General features: G+C 48.5%; 1 protein-coding gene across 1 annotated transcript in view; it reads left to right on the forward strand.

The window, feature by feature from the left end:
• cep89 (centrosomal protein 89) overlaps positions 1-26,522 on the forward strand; it is a gene marked incomplete at both ends in the record, with an annotated part of 116,900 nt that overhangs the window by 75,108 nt on the left and 15,270 nt on the right. The window contains one exon of the mRNA XM_080539687.1: positions 3,821-3,990. Coding sequence (XP_080395813.1) covers positions 3,821-3,990 — 170 coding nt within the window. The remainder of the gene's footprint in view (positions 1-3,820; positions 3,991-26,522) is intronic.

Raw genomic sequence — 26,522 nt, forward strand, 5'->3', positions numbered from 1 at the left:
ATCTATCTATCTATATATATATATATATATATCGTATGTATCTTTCTGGCTGTCTGGCTGTATCTATCGTACCTATCTATCTACCTAGCTATCTAGCTATCTATCTATCGTACCTATCTATCGTACCTATCTATCTATCTATCTATCGTACCTATCTATTGTACCTATCTATCTATCGTATCTCTTTAACTATCTTTCTATCTATCCATCTGTCTATCTATCTATGTATTTATCTACCCATCTATGTATCTATCCATTATATTATTATTATTATCTCCTCCACCAGTGGCGTGCACAACTGTGAGCCCCCCGCGTTTCCGAGAGACGCTCCATCGGCTTTATCCACCGATTAAATACCCTGCAGCCATGTCAGTGACGAGATCACTCTCCCCTCCTCCACCCCCCCATTGCTTGCTCCCCCCGTCTCCCAGACACACACAGCTCTCACCACAGGACTCACACAGCCTCCTAAAGGTCAGAGTTCAGTTGGCGGATCTGTTTGACGTCAGTTCACAGTGAGGGGGGGGGGGGTGTGTGTCATATTAGCTCTGACTGTAGCAATTATAGCTGATACACTTCCTCGGTTTTGAATTTAATCTCATTGATTAGCTGTGTGGTTCAGCTCTCTCATTCATGCTGTTTTTCTTTCTTTCTTCCCCTCATTAGATTATTCCTCTGTATATTCTAGAGAGCATTCTCCCTCTTTTTCTCTCTCTCTTTCTCTCTGTCTCTCGCTTTGTCTCTCTCCCCCTCTCTCTTCCCCTCTCTCTCTCCCTCTCTCTCGCTGTCTCTCCCTCTCTGTCTCTCTCTCTTGCTCTGTCTCTCTCCCTCTCTCTCTCTCCCTCTCTCTTTCTCTCTCTCTCCCTCCCTCTGTCTCTCTTGCTCTCTCCCTCTCTCTCTCTCTCTCTCTCTCTCTCTCTCTCCCCCTCTGTCTCTCTCTCTCTCTCTCTCTGGCTCATCTCAAACAGCAGGAGCGCTCTCTCCATCGTGTTTCCGCAGAGAGAAGACCGGTTTAATTGTCCGGATTCATTTCCTCTGTTTGTTCTGCATACACCACCGACAGACAGCCAGATCCAGCTCTGGCATCTAAGCGAATGCCCACGAAACACACCGTTCACACATAAGACACTGCCATTGTGTTTATAAAGCTCTCACTGGCACAGCACCAGAATATCTGAAAGACCTTTTGCTAGCATATCAGCCCAATAGACCTCTCAGGTCTTCTGATGATGGTTTTCTCTGTGTAACACACAAAGAAGATTTCATTTTATGCACCCAAATTGTGGAATTTTTACAGTTTACATTAGGGATGCAACCTCAGCAAATATGTTCAAGTCCAGACTAAAAACCCATCTTTTTAATATTGCCTTTAAATTACTAAATAATGAAATTATGGTTTTATAATGATTGGAGCACTTTGAGCTGCAACATTTGCAGGAAAAGTGCTATACAAATAAAAGTTGTTATTATTATTATTATTATTATTATTATTATTGTTTGTCCTCTGTCTGGGGGATTGACGGTGTACTCCTCCCAGGGCTAGACCCTGGAACACATGGGAGACAAACCAGCCTGGTGTCTAGAGATGTATGGTGGCCATTGTGAACCTGCAGGTGGCTGTCAGAACAGAGGCTCGGGGGGGGGGGGGGGGGGGGGGGTCAATGTGTAGGTAGGGATGAAGGTTATACGGTATTACCGGCTCGTCTCAAGGACACACAGACCATGGGGGTACAGGCACCTGCCTCGTTGCGGCCGCCCCCAAAATGTCACAGCGTTATGCCAGTGTGACTCGGTCCCCGAGGAGGGGGTCTTCACAGGGCTTTGGTCTGGATGTCGGAGGTGTTTTGTTCACCAAAGATATCGACTGTTGTAGTCTTTTTTTGTTGTTGCAGACGGCTGAATTCTCAAGATTGGGGCGGCTGTGCCACTGGCTGTGAAAACCAGACTAGTGTTGGATGGTTATTGTTGTACATGTTTCTACAACAGACCTGTCAGTTCGCCTCAGCGTATCGTCTTGGTGATTGTAGAGTAGAGTGAATGGAAGGGAGGGGTGTGTGTGTGTGTGTGTGGGGGGGGGGTTAACCGCAAACATGGATGTACCACACAGACACACACACAAGCACAGACACACACACAAGTGCGCACACACACACACCTGACTTAGATTTTCTTGGCGTTGAGCTCAGTTGTTTCTTTATAGACAGGTTTCTCTCAGGGCCAGGGTGTGTGGGTGTGTGTGTGTGTGTGTGTGTGTGTGTGTGTCTGTCTGTCTGTGTGTCTGTCTGTGTCTCTTTGTCTGACTGACTGTCCACCTCCTAAGGACATTGTGAGGTGGAGTGTGTGTGTGTGTGTGTGTGTGTGTGTGTGTGTGTGTGTGTGTGTGTGTGTGTGTGTGTGTGTGTGTGTGTGATCAAGCTGTAATCAGCTTACTGGGCTGTTAGCACACACACACACACACACACACACTGCTGCAGACCGTAGACCCTCGTTTTCAGTAAGCCGGTTGGCTGGGTTAACAGGCAATATAACAGCATGTTTAGTTATCTCTCCGCCTGACTGAGGTGATTTATCAACAGGCTCCTTTAGCATAGAGACCAGTTCCCTGAGGACATGGGGACTACCACAGCCTCTCACACACACGCACACACACACACACACACACACACACACACACACACACACACACACACACACACACACACACACAGTCATAGGAACTCATTGGTTACCAAGACTAGGATTTCCTCTCACAAAAATCTCCTTTCAAACACAAAGGCACACTTTCACCTGCTCCACGTCTACCACCTGCTCCTGTCTGCTCCTCTCCCAAAAAGTCAACACACGGTGCCATCTGTTGAATCTCTTGTCTCTTTTCATAGTATGTGCTTGTGTCTCCATTCCTACTGCATCTCTCTGTCTCTCTCTCTCTCTCTCTCTCTCTCTCTCTCTCTCTCTCTCTCTCTCTCCCTCTCTCCCTCTCGTCCTCTCTCCCTCTCAACATAGATGTCCTTGAACACCTGTGCTTAACCAACATCATGTTGATGAGATGCGCTGCGGTACAGTCTGCTGTCAGGAGGGAGGTAGAGAGTGCTGTCAGCAGGGAGGCAGATTGATACTATCTACAGGGTGTATGGGACTGTGTTCTCAAGACCACATAATCATATCAGGCTGCACCCACGCGCAGCCACTGCTCAGAGCAACAGATATCTTCCCCCCCCCCTCTCTCTCTCTCTCTCTCTCTCTCTCTGTCTGCCTTTCTCCCTCTCCCTCTGTCTCTCTTGTTCTCTCTCCCTCTCTCTCTTTCTCCCTCTCTATCTCTCTCCCTCCCTCTCTCTCATTTGTTCTCTCTCTCTCTATTCTTTGCTTTCCCCTCTCCGTCTTTACTTGCACCCCGTCCATGATGAACATACATCAGGCTATTAGTATGCACAACTTAACATATTATCACAGTCTCTCATCTGTGTGCCGCCAGCGGACGTGTAACACACTTAGCACTTAACACACTTAACAACTACCTCCCCCCCTCTCCGACCTTCCCAGAGTTCCTTACCTTACCCTGCTGTTCTTGACTCTGTCTGGGTACTCCAGTGAGGTGCAGCAGCTGCACAGTTGAGGGTGTAGAGGTGTGTAATCCCAGCTGCCAAGCCCCCCCCCCCCTCACTCCCTCAGCACAGTGTTGCTGGTCCTGGTAGCAGACCTACTGATGGAGGTGGAGAACGTATCCCTTCCCTGACGGAGCCATCATCCTCCTCCGTGCCTCTGTCTGAATGCGTGTGTTTTTTTCTCCTCTCCTCTCTCTCTCCGTCCTCCCCACCTCCAGGTGTACAAGAAGCAGGCGGCCGCCAGCGTGGGGGCCCTGGGCCAGCGGCTGCAGGAGCAGGAGGAGGACTTTGCGGGGAAAGCTGCCCGCTACCAGAGAGAAATCCAGCACCTCCAGCGGCTCCTGCGAGACAAGCAGGAGGCTCTGGACGGAGTGCTGCAGCAGAAGAGGTAAAAAGGGAAAGCGAGAGAACAAGAGAGAGCGAGAGAGAGAGAGAGAGAGAGTGAGAGTGTGTGTGTTAGAGAGAGAGAGAGAGAGAGAGAGAGAGAGAGAGAGAGAGAGAGAGAGGCAGGCAGCAGCCAGCCAGCTAGGCAGCTAGGCACAGACAGCCTCAGTCACAGGCAACACAAACCAATTACAGGCCGTGGGGGGGGGGGGGGGCAAGAGGGGAGGGACTGGGAGGGAAGGGAAGCACTGCCTCCTGTATGGGCAAGATAGAACAGCTGCAGGCAGTTTCTCTCCTCCCTCTCTCACTTGCTCTCTCTCTCTCTCTCTCTATTTTTCTCTGTCCTTGCTGTGTTCATGCACTCTCTCCTTCCTCTCTCTGTGTCTCCTGTTCTGTTGCACTTTCGCTCTCTCTCTCTCTCCCCCTCCCTTCCTAGTTCATGTCATTTCTCAAATTGAAACATCACCGAACTCCAACAAGCTTTATTAGCATGACGTGGAGTGACCCAACGTTGCCATCACTTCCCGGAGGACAGTGACTTGAAGCGATCGGTAGAAGATAATCTGCCTTGAGTACTATTTGATTTGGGGCTGGACTAAGTGCATTCAATCATATTACGGCTGTCAATTTGTTGTGATGCTTGATTCATTCCTAACAAAGATGTAGCTTGTGTTTTAAACAACATTCCCTCAAGGCTGTCTGTCTCGGGAGGGAGACCGTAACTCAAGAATGCTCTCTGCTGGTGGTGTGGTAGCTCAACCACTGTTTCACACAATAGGAGCTGCATTTGAATATGTCGATTGGTGCATAGTAGCAGTAGAACAAGGGTAGATCCTGTGGATTCTGAAAAAAAAAGTACAGAAAATATTCTTCTTCTATTTCTGCTTTTTCTAAAGATAGATTTGTAGAATACCACAGCAAATCTGCCGACTCAGTTCTGCTCCCTTCACTGTGTCTGCTTTTAGACTGCTTTTCTAGGCCACCCTCTCCTGTCCTGGTGTCCAGTGCAGGTAATAACATCGTTGGCTCTGAGATGCCCAAATCCAGTTATGGTGATGCCCGGAGGAGGAGGGCCTAATGAGAGAGGGCTGCGACACTGATTGGCTGAATGTATCATCCTCAGTAAAGGGCAACCGTCTCACAATCCCACTGTAACAACAGTCGCTTACCTTCTCTGTTCTTATACAGTACATTTATATTTACGTTTTAGACATTTAATAGACGCTTTTATCCATAGCGATGATTGCTAACGGCCCCAGGCCTGAGCATACATGACATTTTCCTGCTATGAGTGGATAGATGATTCACTCACTTAATCAGATGGATTTGTTGTAAGTTGCTTTGGATAAAGATGTCTGCTTAATGCCCCAGAAATGTATACATCAGTCATCATTAACAACAATCTATGCTAGGACAAAATATCTATGCTAGGACCAGGTGCAGTTACAATGCTCGAAGAATGATGGATGACTGTTTTTTTAACAGTAGAGGTACAGTACAGAGGGGTAGTGGGAGGTCTTTAGGAGGGACAGGCAGACATTCATACAAAAGAGAGAGAGTATGATTTACAATGTAGCAACATTTAAGCTGATTCTTATGGATGTCATACCAGGAAGATGATGTGATATAGCTGATATGTGGGATTGGATTTCATATAGTTTAATCCTATTACTGTAACCATAGCGACACTCATCGCTGGATTGCGTCTCTATCCTGGATGACCATTGTGTCGTGTTGGATGTTGTTGTAGTGGATGTGATGATGTCAGAGCGGATGTGCTGCTCTCAGTCAATGATTCTTACAAGCGCTGCATACAGTATATGACAGGAGGCGCGTGCGTGCGTGCGGGGTGGGGCTGTATGTTGAAAACCAGCAGGTGCCCGTGTCTGCTGCTTCAGACAGGTAAACAGGTAACCAGGTGTAAACAGGTGTAAACAGGTAACCAGGTGTAAACAGGTGTAAACAGGTAACCAGGTGTAAACAGGTGTAAACAGGTAACCAGGTGTAAGCTCATCTGGCTTCCTCAGGAGTAGGGATGTCAACAGCATCCACTACTGTGTAACCTCTGAACATTTCCTGTCCTCTTAACTTAAAGATCTCCAAATTGCTTCTGCAAAAGAGCGCTGCGCTACATTAAGGTTTAGCGGGCATGGTAAAAGGTTTAGTGGGCATGGGAAAAATAGGAACAAGTTAGGCTGGATAAAGTTAGGACACAAACAAAATGGGAAGCCTGCCAGCTTACCTGTCTGCCTGCCTGCATTGGAAAGAGGAAGCATTTAGTCTTTTATCTCTATACTCCAACAGTTTGGATTAACTTGATACTAAGTCAAAGGAGAGATTCTCAGGTTTAATTCAATGAGGTTTTTTTTCAGATTGGGGTAACCAATTAGAAAGTAGGATTTTTTTTAACATACTCCCCCTATTTCAGGACTCCTAAAGGTATTGGAAATCAGGGGTGCACATAACTGGTGCGCCAGTGCGCATGCGTCGCCAAAATGCATGCTGCGCGGCAGATCAGCGGCATGAACGCGCTCTGGCGCACCAACAGCTGGGAGCGCTGGGAGAGGAATTTACTTCCTCAAAAATACAACTGCTGACTGCTGCATCACTGCAAGCCCCACTAATCCATCACAACAGTCGACCGACGACGACCACGGCGACTCCCCTCACGAAAACATTCGGAAAGTATCGTAACTCGTACTTTCATTCCGCGTATCGCGTATCGCGTATCGCACGGTTATCACGGTTATCTCGCCGCCACGTGAAAATTCAGTCCCGAACGACTCGTCGCTAAAAGGAAAAACAACACCAAGGGACTTCACGTTTCTTTTCTCTGAAGCTTTCAAACGTTCAGACGTTTGTTTTACAGCTTCATTATCGCACCTAGATCCCTGACCCAGGGAATATGGTTGGGAATTCTATTAGAATAAAAAAAAAGACTTTGTTGCACAATCAAAATAATGAGCTATTTAAAGTGATAGCCTACAACATCCTCTACCATGGTTGAAATTGAGGACAGTATTAACAGCAGTCAAGAGAGCAGTGATGATGATGATTAAGCTTGTAGCATAAATAAATGCTTAGGCTGTAACTTTTTGTTGAAAAGTTGATTTCAGTGTTTACAGAACAGAGCAGTGCTTAAAGAGATGTCAGTTGATTTCATTGTGTTTAAAGAACAGACATTCAATTCAGTTAGTGCTTAAAGAGATGTCAGTTGATTTCATTGTGTTTAAATGACATTCAGTTAGTGCTTAAAGAGATGTCAGTTGATTTCATTGTGTTTAAAGGAGTCTGACAGACTTTCATGCTTAAAGAGCAGTCATTTGATTTTGCATTTGTTTCTTTTGTTTAGCACACAATCATTTGTTCGTTCATCTTTATTTATGAATAAATGTCGTTTTGCTAATATAAGTTATCCATGCATCCCTTTTTTATCCATCCTGTGGGACGGGTCGTGACTCGCGAGCTCGGGGAGCACCAAGCAGCATCCCTAGGTGCTCCTCTGAGCACTGGCCCCAAAAAGTTATGTGCACCCCTGTATATAATGTCCGATAAAGTACTGATTTAAGTTTAATATTTGGTCGACAGTCCTTTGCATGCAATAACTGCCTTAAAGTCTGCTACCCATTGACCCCACCATACACTGGGTATGTTCTAGTTCTTAGTTTTTTCCAATTACTGTGCAATATAGCCCATCACTTTACTGTCAGATATATAATGCATTTTGACACAGACACGCATTATTTTAAATTCATTTGTGACACAGACAGAGACTATCGCAAAGAAAACACTGCTGAGTGAACCTTCTATAGTCAAAACTAGGTCATGTGACTCATCGAACATGAGATATCTCGATGCATGCTACTGGTCCAGATGGCCCACAAAGTGAGGAAAGTATAACTGTATGTAAATATACATATATATATACAGGTATATAGGTCCAACCTACAATTGACCCTGGGACTATAATTAATATTTCTGATCAATATTATTTTATTTTTATTTTATAATGGTAATATGACCGGATTCCAATCCTGCAACAAAATAGCCTGAATTCCCTACTTAATTGATTGGCCGTATCCCTATCATCAAAACCTGGAGGAAAAAAACCCTGAAAATCCTCATGCAGTAGGATGATTGAGGAGCGTCAGTATGAACCAGTCCAGTTGACACGTGATCGGTCGCACTCTCCATCAGCTGTCGTTTGTTCTTCTTCCACATGCATCAGATGCTCCAATGCAATGACGTCACCTCCGCCTATCAGTGTAAATATAGATGATTGGTTCTGGCAGGGTCCGGGCGTGCGCCAGTGTACAGCCACAGTGTCCTGGAGCATGCATGACTGGCCCGTCTGTCTGAGGGCTGGGCGAAGATAGAGGACTGTGACAGCAGGGACGGTCAGGACACACACACACACACACACAAGGGGGGGGGGGGGGCATGTAGCCCTAGGGAACCAACATTACACACACATGCATGCAGGGGGCACACAGACGTACACACACACAGGAGAGACATGCAGACCCACACACACACACATGTACGCTGGCACGCGCACACACACACACACACACACACACAAACACACCCTCCAGGGCCTACACATAGTACCTATACTGCAGCTCTGTGCCTGTTATTGTGTAGACTCTCTGTGTTCTTTGAGCTGTTCTCTCTTGAGAACTTGACCAAGAAGTTCCTGGAAGAGTCAACAACACTGTTGTTTATTTCTCTCTCTCTCTCTCTCGCTCGCTCTCTCTCTCTTTCTTTCTTTTCCTCTTTCCCTTTTATCCCTTCCTTCAATGGCGATTCCAGCCCCATTCTGCCCAGTCCAGACCCATTACAGTACATAGAGTAACCCCTTTGCTTTGTTGCTTTTCTTCCGTATAGCAGGGCTAGGTTTCCAGTGGGTTTGCCTTCTCAGTGGCTCCATCAAAAAAAAAAAAACTATTTCTGATTTATTTCCAAGCTTATTTATCAAGATCAGATCAGATCTTTACTGTTCATGCAGGCCTTTATGGCACTGTGACATGTCAGGGTGTGTCTTATATGTATGTTTCTTGAACTTCAGTTGCAGTTTCCCTTGTTGTGTTGTGCTCTGCATGAGAAAGCAGAGATCCTTTGGTAGAAGATGGAGTATTCATTGATGATTTGAGGAAGTGCTTACATTGTTGTTATATGTTGTTATGCAAATGGAAGCCCTACTTCATATTTTATGCATTTTTGATGTCTTGGGGCTTTATAATAAAGACAAATGCATTTACTGATTCATATTCAGTGCTTTGTGTTCTCTCTATTGTCATGCAGATCCAAGAGTGCTTTCTTGTACACTTAGTGTATGTGGTTGAAGGCGTGATGTGGTTTGGATAGACGGATTGTTTGTTGTGCTAGTTATACAGTACCCTCTGTTGCTGGTTGGCTGAGATGTGTCACACATCTTATATGATAAAAGTGTATTCATGTCACACAGCTCTCCCCAGGTTGCCTGTGAGCATTGTGTGTGAGGCTGTGTGGTGTAGGACCACCAGGAAATAAAGGAAACACTAGAGAATACAAACTCAGAGACACCAGAGAATACAAACTCAGAGGCACTAGAGAATACAAACTCAGAGGCACTAGTGATGAATACAAACTCATGGATACCAAAAGAAACCACCCTGAGGATTCCAAGCTAAGACAAAGGAAAAAAATAAACAGCAAACACACTTCCTAAAGGGAAGGGTCCTCTGTCTGTTTCTCCCTCTGTCTGTTTCAACCTCTGTCTGTGTCAACCTCTGTCTGTGTCAACCTCTGTCTGTTTCTACCTCTGTCTGTTTCTACCTCTGTCTGTTTCTACCTCTGCCTGTTTCTACCTCTGTCTGTTTCTACCTCTGTCTGTGTCAACCGCTGTCTGTTTCTCCCTCTGTCTGTTTCTACCTCTGTCTGTGTCCTTATATCCTCTTTGATATTGTACACTGCTTTTCTCTCATTCTGTAATCACTGTAACCCCCCGCTGCCCCCTGCGGTTCACTGTCCTGGGCTGACCTTTCGGTTCATCTTTCATGGTGCCACAGCAGGCCAGAGCTCAATGTGTCCCAGGGTGACTGCTGCTACACACACACACACATACACACACACACACACACACACACACACTGTAGGCCACTCCACTTCAGCTGACCGTCAGCTGGGAGCAGTAGCCAAAACATTGACAGTACGCAACTCCGGCGAGACTGTCGCCATTTCAGCGTTGGCACAGATATGATTGTAATTTATTTGATAAAGGAAATCCTTATCAAGGAATCATCACCCATATTTATGTGTAAAGTATGTTATCAGGGACGGCCACTGCTGTTTCCATTCATCAGTATGCTAAACCAGCGCTCCGAAACAGACTTGTGCCGAGGCAGGAGAGAGAGACAGAGAGGCAGCAGACGGAAACTGAGTGAATGTCAGAGATGGAGGGAGAGTCAAGTGTCACTTTATCCCTGTGTCATCCTGTCATCTGTGCTGCAGTGGTCATCAGGATGCAGGGTTTGGCCCTGGTCCTGCTGACTGGGGCTTGGCTCCACTACACTAGGCTGCTGATGGTGGAGTCTCTCTGGGGCTCAGACTGGAACCAGGGTCTGTCTGTCTGTCTCTCTCTCTCCCCCCCTCTCTGTCTCTCTGCCTGTCTGTCTGTCTGTCTATCTGTTTGTCTGTCTGTCTGTGTGACTCAGACATAACACACCAACAGGCTGGCCAGGCCAGTACTGCCTGCTATTTCAAATGTCACCCTGCTGATGCATGTCCTAGATGAAAGCACAGGTGGGTATACCTGCTGGGCATTGCTGCCTGTCGCACCTCCGACGGTGCCAGTGGGCTGACTGCAGGGTCGTCAGCCGGGAGCCACCCTTCACTGATGTTTCGCTCCTTTAATCCCGGAACATCTCAAGGTGGTGGAGCAGTGACAGGGACGTCTCCCTGCCACTCCCTGCAGCCAGCCCTAGGATCCTCCTTTCCCCCACGCCTTGTCCTTTCTTCTGAGCCAGAGCCAGAAGCTCCCTTGTTCAGCCTCCTCCACCAGGTCTTTGAGCGCCTTTCTCAGCTTGGATCCTGTGATCCCCAGCGACCTCAGGAGCCGCTGTGTAGATGTTCCTGTATAGCCTCTGCACCCAACTTCCACAGGATAGGTGACTGCCCTCCACCCTGCTTGCGAGCACGCAGCTGCCAAGTCTGTGTACTTTTCCTTCTTTCTCTCGAAGGCAGCCTCCATCCCCTCTTCCCATGGAACGGTCAGCTCCACCATGATGACTGTCCTCATCGGGGTAGACCAGAGTACGACATCTGGCCGAAGGGAGGTTGATGTGATCTCGTGTGGGAACTTCAGCTGTCGATCGAGGTCAGCTCTCATGTTCCACTCTCCTCCAGGAGACAGGAGGGACCACTGCTTCGTGCTGCTGCCCTGACTTTCTCCCCCTTGCCGGACAAACTGGATCCGCTGCTGTGATGTGACTGGGCTGCTCTTGTTTGATTCCAGTCTGCGTGCTTCCAGAATTTCTGCTAGTTTGCGCAGCACCCGGTCGTGCCGCCATCTGTACCGACCCTGCGTCAGTCCCGCCTTGCATCCAGAGAGGATGTGTCGCAAGTTTGGGTTGTTGGCGTTGCAGAGTTGGCAGGTCTCCTCTGTGCCGTACCAGAGGTGCAGGTTCCGGGAACTGGGAAGGGTGTCGTAGGTGGCCCTGATCGAGAAGCTCAGCCTTGCTTGGGGCAGCCTCCACATATCCTTCCATGTGATGGCTCTGTTGATCACAGCCTCCCACGTTGTCCACCTCCTTGCTGTTGTTGGCCCACGGCTCTGATTTTGTAGCACTCCTCTTCGATCTTTACGACTTCAGAGATCACTAGATCTTTCCTTTCCTTCCTCGTTGCCTTGGACCACATCTTGGATGCTGATCCCCATCCAAAACCAGTCCTGCCTGGCTGCAGCACCCCGACGATCTCCTGGTGTTTCAAGCGATTGATGGCCTGGTCAACTGCCTGCGTGGCATCCCACTTGCGTCCTGTGCGAACCTGGGCCTTGCTGTGTTGGACAAACGGGTCGGGTGAGTCTCTCAGCTCGAACACGAGTCTCACTTTCTCCTGTTTATAGCCCAGGCTGATGGATTTCAGTGGGAGCTTCAGTGTGGTTCTTCCAAATAGCGCTGTATTAGTGAGGCAGCGGGGAAGGCCCAGCCACTTGCGGATGTAGTTGTTGGCTTTTGCGTCCAACTTCAGCACTGTTGTTAAAGTGATGTCACACAACTTCAGGGGCCACATGAGACGTTGGTATAAGGTGAACTGGTAACACCACACCTTGAATTTCCCTGGCAGGAGGCTTTGGTCGATCTTCTTCAGGCCGTCCAAGAGCTGGGAAGTGACAGAAGAAGCCATGTGCTTGTCAGAAAGGTCAGCCGTGTAAAGCCTTCCGAGGCTTCGCACAGGATGGTCCACTAGCAGCGGGATCTTCTCGCCATCCACTGAGAAAGAGATGTTGTCATTCCGGACTCCTTTCCTGATTGAGAGGCTGCGGGACTTAGTTGGTTTTATCCTCATCCGGGCCCATGTTAGGAGCTCCTCAAACCTCTTCAGAAGTCTCGCTGTGCACGCTGCTGTCTGAAGGAGTGTGGTGACATCATCCATATAGCTCCGTAGGGCTGGGAGTCGCAGACCTGACTGGGATCTGATTCCTCGGACCATCTGTCTTCCGCCGATTAGGATGATCTCAAACGCTGCTGTGAAAAGGATGGGGGAGATCGAACAACCCATCGCTATCCCTTTCTCCAGCCGGTGCCAACACGTTGAGAACTCCTGGGTTGTGTAGCATACATGGAAGTTGTTAAAGTAGGTTGCTAGTAGGCTCTGGATGCACGGTGGTATGTGGAAGAATTTGAGGGCAAAATGGATGAGCTGGTGGGGAACAGACCCATATGCATTTGCAAGGTCCAGCCAAACGACGTGCAGGTCTGATTTGCTCCGCTTCGCTGTCTGGATCTGTTCCCAGATCATAGCCGAGTGCTCCACGCAGCCAGGAAATCCTGGGACGCCTGCCTTCTGACAGCTGGTGTCGATGTAATTGTTTGCCAGGAGGTAGCTGGTCATGCGCTTTGCCATCACTGAGAAGAAGATCTTCCCCTCCACATTCAATAAGGCTATGCCTCTGAATTGGCTGATGTTATGGGAGTCTTTCTCTTTCGGGATGAAGGTAGTGACTGCTCTGCTCCATGCTGAAGGGATGGATTCTGTTTTCCAGGCAATGCCCATTAGTCTCCACAAAAGCTTCAGGGTCATTGGGCAGTTCTTGTGTACCCTATAGGAGACGCCATTTGGTCCGGGTGCAGATGCAGCTCTCGCATGCTCCACCGCCTGCTTAACTTCAGACCATCTGGGGGGAGTGGTGTCAAACTGAGAAGAGGGCTCGGGTGGGAGCGGTACGTGCCCTGGGGAACCAAGGGGACTCTCCTTTTGGCTGTCACTGAGCTGGTCCTTGATGTGTTCCTCCAGCTCCTGCTCGGTGGTCTGCAGCTTCCCCGATTTCGTCTCCTCAAGCAAACCCCGGGCGTACTTGAACGGGTCCCGGAAGAAGTTCGTCCTTGCCTTTTCCTTGTTGCTTCTACGTTTCCTGATCCTTTCAGCTCGCCTCAGGTGGGTGAGTCTGGTTCTGATCTGACTCCAGAGGTTCTGCAAGCCCTCCTTCTCCTCTTCCTCAGCTCTCCTCCATGCCTTCCGCAAACGTCGCCGCTCCTTTACCAGCTGGAGGATTTCTCTCTCCCGTCTCCCGCTCTGCCTAGGAACGGTCCTCCTCTGAGGCATCTCTCCAAATCTTCCCTTGCCTTCCTCATAGATGATATGGCCGAAGATGTTCAGCTTGGACGTTGTGCTGCCTCTTAGACTGTTCTGGAGGGTGGTATGTAAGCTTTCGTCGAAGCTTCTCCATGAATCCTTGTCGCTGGCCTTTGGCCACTTGATCTTGGGTTTCCGGTCTGGCTTCTCTGGGGTTTCCTTGGTGGATTCTCTACCTGGCGTTCTGCTCTGATGCTCCTGTTGTGGGTCGTGCAGATGTGGTTGCAAATCCTGCTGGGGAGGCTGTTCTTGCTCTCTCTCACCGGATGCAATGGTGGGATCAGTAGCACTGTGGTGCTCAACCTGGCTCTGATTCCTCCTTGTCTGACCTGCTGGCGCAGTGCAAGTTTGCATCTGATAGCTGCCGCCGCATTTTGTCCTCCCCTGGTGGATCCGCAGGCCCAAGTAGGTTGTTACTTTGGACCACCCACAGCTGCATTCTCTCAGGATCCTTTGATCGTTAGTCGTTGCCGTTCCAGTCGTTACCGTGTTATCTGTCCTGATTGGTCCATCTTCCATCCCGCCTCTCGGTGGACCACCGGGTTGTTTTTTCCTTATTTTGCTTGTAGTTAGTTTGGGGAGTCCCTGTAGCAAGGCTACAAGGACGTGTTTAAAGGGTAACTAGCCCCGCCACCCCCGGTGCAGTCTTTCCTGCCGCCAGCCAGACTTCCCTGGCAGCCCACCAGTCTTTCCTGGATGCCAACTGCTCTTTTCTCAGTAGTCACTGGCAAGCCAGATTAAATAGATGAAAGCACAGGTGGGTATACCTGCTGGGCATTGCTGCCTGTCGCACCTCCGACGGTGCCAGTGGGCTGACTGCAGGGTCGTCAGCCGGGAGCCACCCTTCACTGATGTTTCGCTCCTTTAATCCCGGAACATCTCAAGGTGGTGGAGCAGTGACAGGGACGTCTCCCTGCCACTCCCTGCAGCCAGCCCTAGGATCCTCCTTTCCCCCACGCCTTGTCCTTTCTTCTGAGCCAGAGCCAGAAGCTCCCTTGTTCAGCCTCCTCCACCAGGTCTTTGAGCGCCTTTCTCAGCTTGGATCCTGTGATCCCCAGCGACCTCAGGAGCCGCTGTGTAGATGTTCCTGTATAGCCTCTGCACCCAACTTCCACAGGATAGGTGACTGCCCTCCACCCTGCTTGCGAGCACGCAGCTGCCAAGTCTGTGTACTTTTCCTTCTTTCTCTCGAAGGCAGCCTCCATCCCCTCTTCCCATGGAACGGTCAGCTCCACCATGATGACTGTCCTCATCGGGGTAGACCAGAGTACGACATCTGGCCGAAGGGAGGTTGATGTGATCTCGTGTGGGAACTTCAGCTGTCGATCGAGGTCAGCCTACACTATAATCAACCTACACACACACACACACACACACACACACACATGCATGCTCTCACACACGTGTGCACACACATATAATGAGGGACTGGCTGGCTGCACCGCAGTGTATTCTGAAGGGAAAGCTATGAACAGCTGTTCTACAGAGTTCCCTATTCTCTTTACTCTATTATGTATATATAATAGCATGCATGTACAGATAAGCTGAATGGGCCTAATGGGCTCCATCATGGCTCCAGTGAGACAGATCAAAGTGGAGCTATTCATTGATATGAATTCCTCCGATTCCTGGGGGTGCACATACAGGATGACCTGTCCTGGAAGAACAACACAGCAGCCATCATCTAGAAGGCACAACAGCGGCTCTTCTTCCTGAGAGTCCTCAGGAAAGACCACATCAGACAGGAGATGCTGGTGGCCTTCTACCGCTGCGCAGTGGAGAGCATCCTCACCTACTGCATCTGCAACTGGTTCTCCAGCTGCACAGCCACAGAGAGGAATGCGCTACAGAGAGTCGTGAGAACGGCCCAGAAGATCACCGGCGCCCCCCTCCCCTCTCTGGAAGAGCTGTACAACACACGCTGCCTCAGGAAGGCCTCCAAGATCTCCAGAGACCCATCCCACCCTGTGTACGAACACTTTGCTCGGCTGCCCTCGAACAGGCGGTACAGGACCATGTTCGCAAGGACAAACAGACTGAAGCTCAGCTTCTACCCCAGGGCCATCCAGGCCCTGAACACAGCAAAGACCTAGGTTCTGGGCCCTGGACAGTCTGGACGGATTGATGGCAGCTGCTGGATTGAAAATCAGGTGTAGTGCTGAGGCACAAATGTGTACGTTTCAAGCCTGCAAACTGCGACACTTTAAATGAATGTGCAATAACACTATGTGCAATATGACAACCCTAGGGTACATAAGGTTGCAGAGAATAGGAAATGTTAGAATAGGTATAGCATAGCATAGAGTACAGCACAGTGTTTTATTTGTACAGTATAGTATAGTGGATAGTGTACATAGCCTTTATTTATGTAAACCAGCTCCTTTCCCTTCTTGTTTTTTTTAGTTTTTTTTTCTTTCCTAGCACCAGGGGAGCCCCCCCTCCCAAATTTCGTTGTTTGGTACCTGTACTATATCAATGACAATAAAGACCATTCATTCATTCATTCATTCATTCATTCATTCATTCATTTATTCATTCGATATGTGACTCAGGCCTGTAGCCTCTTATCTATCAGGCGGCCCGCCGGCGTGCACTAGCGCCATATGCTAATTGTCTTGCCCTGTACATGCTTCCTATGTTTATGTAGGTAGTCATGCGTTACCTCCTCTCAAAACTATGATTCTTGCACTTTGAGCCAAATAATCCATCTCAAGATACAATCACAACAGCAGGCACAATCGACGTCACTGTCAGGCCACCAACAAACACACTGCATTGACAAATTTGATAAAACTCACCAATGAAGCCTTATAGCTCACCACTGATCGATAACATTCCGACAACAATGGTTTGTTTACATTGCTGAAAAAAATATTTTGTCGGAAATGCAAAACAAATGTTTACTTCAGTGTGTTAAAACTTGTATTTCTCAACACCAGTGCAACTTAAGCCCTGTCCGGACGGCATATAAATTACCGAATTCCCCCAGGTAAAAAATGTATTGCCGGGGTCCTGAGGTAATTTATATGCCGTCCGGACAGGGCTTAAGTCATTCTTACGGTTGAACAAACTTCGGAGTGTTGCCTTCAAAAGGAGACCAACCCCATGCATTTACTCCAAATGTTTCAAGAACAGCTTCTAATTTACTTTGGGTATACATTGGATAGGCATTTTAGGCTACTTATATACAGGAATGGTAAGGGGTTAAACAAGCCTAGTCAGTGAGGCAGGTGGTGAGAGGGGTGGAGCGGACGCTGCAGCTCCCCTACTACACAATGATTAGATTAGATTCAGCTTTATTGTCATTGCAGAGTACAAGTACGAGGCAACGAAATGCAGTCAAAGTCAAAAGCCGATGGGATTCGGGAGAGCCCCCCAAAAACAAAAAAATGGCCTCGTTTTGGCCCAATCACCCACAGCCAGGCTCCACACTCCCATGGCAACGGTGAGGAGTGCATGGTGGAAGCAGCTGAATGCTGAGTCACTGCAGTCAGACTGATAAACCCCCCAAAAAAGAGAGAGATGGGTTTATACATGAGCCTCTAATGCCCTGTTGTGCTCACTGGCTTGGAGGAGAGGCAGCGTTTGACTGTGAATAAAATGGCTTTTAAAGGGTAGTGGAATGGGGCTATATAGACAGACACATGGAATGATGTCTTACAATGGCTGCTTGTGAAGAGCTGTCTATGCCTTTGTAGTGATGTACTTTCTCTATATACCGGCCTGGCATACAGAAGGCTAACATGACACAATGCTGCCCAATGACTACTGTGTGGATTGTTTTGTCACAATACACTATAAAAAGAAAAATAAGGAAAAAAAGTAATTCTTCCTTCTTCTAGCATCGTGACTGCCAATGGCCCCTGGACCTAGCATAGATTACTTTTTCTTCCGACGACTGATGGATAGATGATTCACTTTCTTACTTCCTCCTCTTCATCCCCTATGGTACATAAGGCTTCAATGAGCTCTCTCTCATGCTGCGCTTGTCCCCATGGCAGGTTAATCTGTTCCAGCTCTTTTGTCACAGCTCTGCACCAGGTGGTTCTGGGCCTCTTTTGGTTTTCTTTTGTGTGGTCCTTTCTTTGGACTCTCTCAGAGCCCTAGAATTGATTCATGATTCATGCGTGTGTGTGTGTGTGTGTGTATGTGTGTGTGCACACAGAGTGAGTAGTTTCTCTGAGACCTCTCACCACCAATACGCTTCACACACACTGACGTCCAGCTTTATAGCCTGAGTCAGTCAGAAACCATCAATCATACCCACACAGTATGGCCTCACCATAGGACTGTCTATGCCTTACACATACACACACACACACACACACACACACACACACACACACATGCATGCGTGCACACGCACACACAGACACAGGGGGGGAGGGGGGGGGGGGGGGGACACACTTCAACTTCTTAAGGCGACTTTTGTGATCCGGTCCTCCTCCATTCTATACATGTCCTAGTATAGAGCCATCTCAAACGTCTGTGTGTGATTTCCTTGGTGATGCTCCGGCTACCTGTTTTCTTGTACAGTTGATGGTTGGAGATTTTGTTAGGCCAAAAGATCTGGCATATTCGTCTTGAGGCATCCATTGTGAAAAACTTCCACTCTCTTCATGTCTGTTTGGACCTCTCGTCTGTTTAGACCACTCTGAACCACACAGCAGAACAGACTTGGCATTCCTGTTATACAGGAGCATCTTGGTTTTAACACTACAACAACTGTGCCTATTTTACCTACCGGTAGAGCCGCCTTGGAGGTCAAATAAATGACTAAGATGATGATAAGGGTCTTTTTAGAATGTAAATCTGCTATTTACACACAGAGATCACTAGAGGGGGCTTCTTTTTTTAGCCTGCCTCCTACACAGAAAAACTGCAAAACAGCTTTATACTAGCTTATCCTGAAGTGATTTTGTGAAATGTGAGGATGCTGGGTGGTAGAACGCACATATCTAGGAAAAGTCATGAAAGGAGGGTCCTGAAATTTTATTGAGTGCAAAGGTATACTTTTTTTTTTTTACTCACAGGGTCACCGTGACCCCACCATGGCTGTTCTAGTGTTAAGGCTGTATTGCTTGGACCTCCAGATGGACCGGAGTTGTGAGGAGGCACCCTGAGCCTTTCCCAGCCTTGCTTTGATGTCCTTTTGGGCCCCGCTGTCCTGACTGATGAGGCTGCCCAGGGAGGTGAAATCTTCCACAAACTCAAGTGGTTCTCAGTTTTCGCCTGTATGTTGGAGTGGTTGGTTGAAAGGAGAGCGAGATCGTCGACGAAGTCAAGATCTTCCAGCTGGGAGAACAGGGTCCACTGGATGCCTCTGGGTTGCCCATGATGACACTGTTCATAGAATGTTTTAATGATTGTGATGATCTTTGGTGGTATTCCATAGAAGTGCGGTATCTTCCAGAGAGTGTTTCAGTGGCCTTCAGCATCTCAGCATGAATAGCGTCTATGCCAGGCGCCTGCTAAATATGCAAAAAAAATGTGAAATGTAAAATGTGGTATACTACTACTACTGTACAGGTCGATATAGTTTTAAACATTACATAGATGCTTAAAATCTTATTGCATGGCCACAACCAGACGAACAAGAGGTTGTTATTTACGTCAGAGTTGTTGATTCTAAATCTAACCAATGGTGTGTGTGCTTGCTCGAAACCGCTGTGTTAAGCGATGATGATGTAAAGCGATGATGCTCATGGTTGCCGTGGGTGATGAGGCATTGTGAGTCACCCAGCGTCTCTATGTCTAAGTGTGTGGCTGGACGCGGACGAGGTCAGCGCTGGTCCAGAGGTAATTAGTGGAAAGCACGAGTCGGGGGGGGGGGGGGGATTGTGGGGGAGATTGGGGCATTTCACTCTCGTATTTAGCTGCAAATTTTTGCTCTGAAAGAGCATGTTATTTTCCCTCAGGGTAGAACTCGATGAGGGGGAGAGAGAGGCTAGAGGAGGGGTAGAGAGGAGAGATCGGGGGGGGGGGGCTGGATGAAGGGGAGCGATGGGGGGGAGGTGGGGAGATGGGAGGGGGGAGAGATGGTGGGAAGAGATGGGAGAGATTGGGGGAGGGGAGAGATGAGGAGGAGAGATGAGGGGGAGAGAGAAGAGGTGGTTATTAGACTTGTAAGACTGCCTATTAAGTCTTCCTCTTATCTTTTAAATTGCATTTGTCTGTGTAAGCGTCTCTGTCAGAGGCGATAATAGACTATATTAGTGTCTCTACCAAACAGCACAATGCTTTAATGTTTGTTTTGGTCCTCAAAGATCAGCCCAGTTGGTCTTCAGGGATCACCCCAGTTGGCCTTCAGAGATCACCATTGATATTCCAAACCACATTTTTCGCAGCTCAGTTGGTCCTTTCTTTGAACTCCCAGAGCCCTAGAATTGATTCACTGTGCGTGTGGGTGTGCGTGCGTGCGTGCGTGCGTGCGAGCCCTAGAATTGATTCACGAATGTGTCTGTGCGTGTGGGGTGTGTGTCTCTGTGTGTCTGTGTGTCTGTGTGTGTGTGTGTGTGTGTGTGTGTGTGTGTGTGTGTGTGTGTGCGCGTGCGTGCGCGTGCGCGTGTGTGTGGTCCTTTCTTTGGACTCTCTCAGAGCCCTAGAATTGATTCATGATTTGTGTGTGTGTGTGTATGTGTGTGTGCACACAGAGTGAGTAGTTTCTCTAAGACCTCTCACCACCAATACGATTCACACACACTGACATCCAGCTTTATAGCCTGAGTCAGTCAGAAACCATCAATCATACCCAGGGGGGGGGGCACACACACTTCAAACAGCCCTCCCTGCTTGTTGGATGAGGAGAGGAGGGGGATGAGAGGAGGAGGGGAGGAAAGCCGCTTTCCCTTGGCATACCTTCAGATTGCAGGACGGACCTTAAACCATTCTCCTCAGTAGCCTCCCATTGGATAGGGAAATAATAGACTGCAGTGTGCCAGTACTGGTAGGGTCAGAATGGCACCACACACATTCATGTCGGTTAACTATTAGAAAGCTGATGCAGTGGCAGTTGATGGAGCCAATTTCATATGATAATAGACTCCATGGTGGTGCTCAAGTAAACAGAGGGTCGCTTGACGCTTTGTCAAAATATCGGTTTGTGAACCGGTCTGTGAAGTGTTGGAAACAGGCTTTATTGAGCTGTAATTGCTTGTGTAAGTTGCTGGTGTTTTTGGCTCTCAAAACGGCCACAGTGATTTGTTGCCGTGTCTGTTGGACCTTGAAAGAGTTGTACCAGCTATTTATCACTTTGGCAAGAGTTTCCCCAAGAACATCCTACTGTGAACACTGGATCTCTCTCTCTCTCTCTCTCTCACTGTCTGACTATGTCTCTCTCTCTCTCTCTCACTCTCTCTCTCTCTCACTGACTGTCTATGTCTGTCTCTCTCTCTCTCTCTCTCTCTCTATCAAGTGTAGATTTAACTGAACTGGTTGATGCATACATTTCCATATGTTGAGGAAGACCAGGACCAGGTGATAGGTGAACAGGGCCAGGTGACAGGTGAACAGGGCCAGGTGACAGGTGAACAGGGCCAGGTGACAGGTGAACAGTGACAGGTGAACAGGGCCAGGTGACAGGTGAACAGGGCCACGTGATAGGTGAACAGGGCCAGGTGACAGGTGAACAGGGTCAGGTGACAGGTGAACAGGGCCAGGTGACAGGTGAACAGGACCAGGTGACAGGTGAACAGGGCCAGGTGACAGGTGAACAGGGTCAGGTGAACAGGGCCAGGTGATAGGTGAACAGGGCCAGGTGATAGGTGAACAGGGTCAGGTGAACAGGGTCAGGTGACAGGTGAACAGGGCCAGGTGATAGGTGAACAGGGCCAGGTGACAGGTGAACAGGGCCAGGTGAACAGGGCCAGGTGACAGGTGAACAGGGCCACGTGATAGGTGAACAGGGCCAGGTGACAGGTGAACAGGGCCAGGTGACAGGTGAACAGGGCCAGGTGATAGGTGAACAGGGTCAGGTGACAGGTGAACAGGGCCAGGTGATAGGTGAACAGGGACAGGTGAACAGGGCCAGGTGACAGGTGAACAGGGCCTGGTGATAGGTGAACAGGGCCAGGTGATAGGTGAACAGGGCCAGGTGAACAGGGTCAGGTGAACAGGGTCAGGTGACAGGTGAACAGGGCCAGGTGACAGGTGAACAGTGACAGGTGAACAGGGCCAGGTGACAGGTGAACAGGGCCAGGTGACAGGTGAACAGGGCCAGGTGATAGGTGAACAGGGCCAGGTGATAGGTGAACAGGGCCAGGTGACAGGTGAACAGGGCCAGGTGACAGGTGAACAGGGTCAGGTGAACAGGGCCAGGTGACAGGTGAACAGGGTCAGGTGACAGGTGAACAGGGCCAGGTGACAGGTGAACAGGGCCAGGTGAACAGGGTCAGGTGACAGGTGAACAGGGCCAGGTGACAGGTGAACAGGGCCAGGTGATAGGTGAACAGGGCCAGGTGATAGGTGAACAGGGTCAGGTGACAGGTGAACAGGGCCAGGTGACAGGTGAACAGGGCCAGGTGACAGGTGAACAGGGTCAGGTGATAGGTGAACAGGGTCAGGTGACAGATGAACAGGGCCAGGTGACAGGTGGACAGGGTCAGGTGACAGGTGAACAGGGCCAGGTGAACAGGGTCAGGTGACAGGTGAACAGGGCCAGGTGACAGGTGGACAGGGTCAGGTGACAGGTGAACAGGGTCAGGTGACAGGTGAACAGGGCCAGGTGACAGGTGAACAGGGCCAGGTGACAGGTGAACAGGGCCAGGTGACAGGTGAACAGGGCCAGGTGAACAGGGTCAGGTGAACAGGGCCAGGTGACAGGTGAACAGGGCCAGGTGAACAGGGTCAGGTGAACAGGGCCAGGTGAACAGGGTCAGGTGACAGGTGAACAGGGCCAGGTGACAGGTGAACAGGGCCAGGTGACAGGTGAACAGGGCCAGGTGACAGGTGAACAGGGCCAGGTGACAGGTGAACAGGGCCAGGTGATAGGTGAACAGGGCCAGGTGATAGGTGAACAGGGCCAGGTGACAGGTGAACAGGGTCAGGTGACAGGTGAACAGGGTCAGGTGACAGGTGAACAGGGCCAGGTGACAGGTGAACAGGGCCAGGTGATAGGTGAACAGGGTCATGTGACAGGTGAACAGGGCCAGGTGACAGGTGAACAGGGCCAGGTGATAGGTGAACAGGGTCAGGTGACAGGTGAACAGGGTCAGGTGACAGGTGAACAGGGCCAGGTGATAGGTGAACAGGGTCATGTGACAGGTGAACAGGGCCAGGTGACAGGTGAACAGGGCCAGGTGATAGGTGAACAGGGCCAGGTGATAGGTGGAGTGTGAAAATGAAAGCATCAGGAGTCTCTGACTGTTGAAGGAAGTAGCATGGTAGAGAGGTGAGATTAAGACACAGATGTTATTTTTTCTCTCTCCCTCTCTCTCTCTGTATCTCTCTGACAGTGTTTCTCTCCAACAGTCCCTCTCTCTCTCTCTCTCTCTCTCTCTCTCAGTTCTTAAGTTGTAAGTTCCTGGCATTCTGTTTTAATTGACTTAATGTTTCCTGGTTGTATGCTGTAATATGAATCTTCTTTGTGTGCATGTATGACCTATACACAACAAGGAGGATCCTAATGTAGAACAAACATTTGCTTTCACTTATAATTGTATTATGCATAACTTACAGTAAGTGTTCTGTGTCCAATGGGTTACTGCGCCTCCCTATAGAATACACACACATCTCCACTGTGGATGTCTGTCCCTACAGGCATCAGAGTGCCTCTGTATACATACACATGCTGTATCCACACGTGTGTGTGTGTGTGTGTGTGTGTGTGTGTGTGTGTGTGTGTGTGTGGTTCCTGTGCTGTCCTGGTGAAGCCAGCTTGTGTAAACGCGAAGCTCCTCCTTGTGTGCTACAATAACACGCTAATTGTCACAGGTCGCTAATTGCTTTCTCTGCTGCACAGCTGATGTAGACATGAAAGGGAAGACTTAATCCACCAGCCATTGAAGCACAATAACAGCCTGCAGATGCAATTATACCGTTGACTCCTAGGGAGGAATCTTCCCTTCTTTTTCCCCCCTTTTCCTCCCCTCGCTCTTGTCTCCTTTGCTCCAAACACTCAGGCACAAGAACACTTACAATGACTCAGAAAAGCTAATTAGAACTGGCATTTGTGTGGGTAGGTAAGTGTGGGTAGGTAGGGAGGAAGGTAGGAAGGTAGGTAGGGAGGTAGGTCGGGAGGAAGGTAGGTAGGTAGGTAAATAGGGAGGCAGGGAGGTAGAGAGGTAGGTGGGTCAGTAGCTGGCGAGATAAGGATGGAGGTAGGTAGAGAGGTGGGTTGGGAGGTAGGGAGGTAGATTTCAGACAGTGGTACTTGTTTGATTAACTTGTCAGATTTTTTTTTCCACATTGCAAGACTTCAAAAGCTCTGCATCTGAGTAAGGTTTTTTGCTCTTTACGAGACACCATGATACACGGAGAGATGCTGCGGTAGCATTTTCTTGAGCAATAGCCGTTTTATGAATAACTTAAACAAGAGTGCTGATAAGCAAAGTTTAAGCTAGCTATTTTCTGCTTTCTGGTATCTGATTTTGGTGGGAATCTTTCATTGAAGCTGCTATGTTTTGCTTCGAAATGACATTTGATGTTTGCAATCTTGCTGACCCTACCTTTTGCAAACAGATTAGCCTAAGCAAGTTGGCTTAGCAGTGTCATGTCCAGGTAGAATGAAGCTAAATGTATCAGTCCAATCTGCTATAAACAGTCTATTTTCAGTGTCAGCATTATGTTTCCTTGCAGCCATAATGAACTTACTTATTTGTCTCGCTTTTCGATTCACTGCAATTTTGCGTAATGGTAATATGTGGCACACTACGGAGGGGGGCTGGACTATAGGGGAAATGCGGGGTGGAATTAAGAGGGAGCATTTCTTCTTTTATTGATTGCTGAAATTATGAATTATGTTTGGAATAGAGTCCCCACCCCCAAAAGAAAACAATTTATTAAAATGATAATTTCCCTATATTTTCTTTCTTCTGGCATTTCTCAAAAATTTCACGCAGGCTTTAAATCAACCTGTCACAGGCTGGAAGTGACCCGGGGGACGCCTATTGGGGACCCGGGTCTTAGACCCTTTGCTCATCCTACGTCTCTAGTCTGACAGGACAAACGTGTACAACACATGTTATAACATAAATACAGCATACAACATATGTACAGCATGATATAACATAAATACAGCATGTATATGTATAGCATGTCATGTTGACATCTCACTGTAGACCTAGCTTACATCAAGCCCTGTGTGTTTTTTTCTAGCCGTGGCTCCAGCCCTCGTAGCTAGCCGCCAATGCTAGCCCATAACAAGCCTGACCCACATCTAGTGAATGTTCCCGCCGTTCCTGTGGACGGTGAGGGTGAGTGTACTGTTAGCCAGTACTCAAGTTGTAAAAGAAAATCAGGGGGGATGGTGGATTTTATCATATGGGGACAATTTTTGCATCCCCACAGCGTCAGTGACTTCAGACTTCAGGTAAAAATGTCATTGCATGTGTGCGTGCCCCCTCGCCCACAGTATTTTACTCAATATGCGCAAAACTAAATGTTGAAATAGCAGTAGTACCACGTTCATTGATACAATTACATAAGGGTTGGAAAGGGGGGATGGCAGTTTTAAAGGGGATGATTTTGACTGTTTTTATTTCAGGGGGGATGCCATACCCCCTAATCCTCCCTCAACTGGAGTGCTGCTGTTAGCCTACACCAGAGCAAAACACACTCGCAAACCCAGTGGTTATGAACATAGATATACATACATCAAATGTTGTACTGTACATCCTGTCCAAAGCAGCTACAGTACACCAATGTAAACAGACTTCTACACCTATGATCTGTGTGGCCTGTCAGGCCCTGCCAATGAGAGGGAGGTTATCAGAGACTCTAATGGCCTGTGATTGGTCAGCTCTCTCCTATTTCTCCCGCAGCTGCTTGAATGAGCTCCTCGCCCATTGATGTGGGATGAAATGGCCTCTGATTGAGTCGTGATGACAGAAAGCAGGCATGGGAGACAGGAAGTTATTTTGTGTTTGGATCGCAGCTCTGTAGAGCTTCGTTATGGTGATTCTGAAGGCTTTTAGATCATGAGAAAGGGAGTGAGAGAATGAGAGAGAGATAATTAGTTGTTCCTCTCTCCCACTCTCTTATTCTCTCTTTTGTCTCTGTCTGTCTGTCTGTCTGTGTCTCTGTCTGTCTGCCTGCCTGCCTGCCTGTCTGTGTCTGTTTCTGTCTGCCTGCCTGCCTGCCAGCCAGCCTGCCTTCCTTTAATGATGTTGTCACCCAGCCAAGCTGTCAGAGCAACAGGGAGAATTGTCACATCTTCAAACCACAGCTCTCTGGCTTAAAAAAAGAAAAGTCCACAAAATCAAAAGTTGTCTGTCATTTTGTAACTTGACAGCTTGATTGTGCAGCTCTTCTCAAACTAACTAACTAAATAAAGTAAATATTTAATCGCTGTGAATATCCGGGTAACTGCTAGTCACGTTTCTCGGCCTTGGTGACCTCGATGTCCTTGGACTGATTGACAGCCATTGTCAAAATGGAGGCAGCCTGGATGGGGAATAGTGATGCTTGTTAGCTACGCATGTCTCAAGCGTCTACTACAGCCTTCGGCATTGACCGTCAGAGTATCACAGCACTCCCAACAAG

This window comes from Nansenia antarctica (assembly GCF_963989245.1).
Source record: "Nansenia antarctica genome assembly, chromosome: 9".
Lineage (NCBI taxonomy): Eukaryota > Metazoa > Chordata > Actinopteri > Argentiniformes > Microstomatidae > Nansenia > Nansenia antarctica.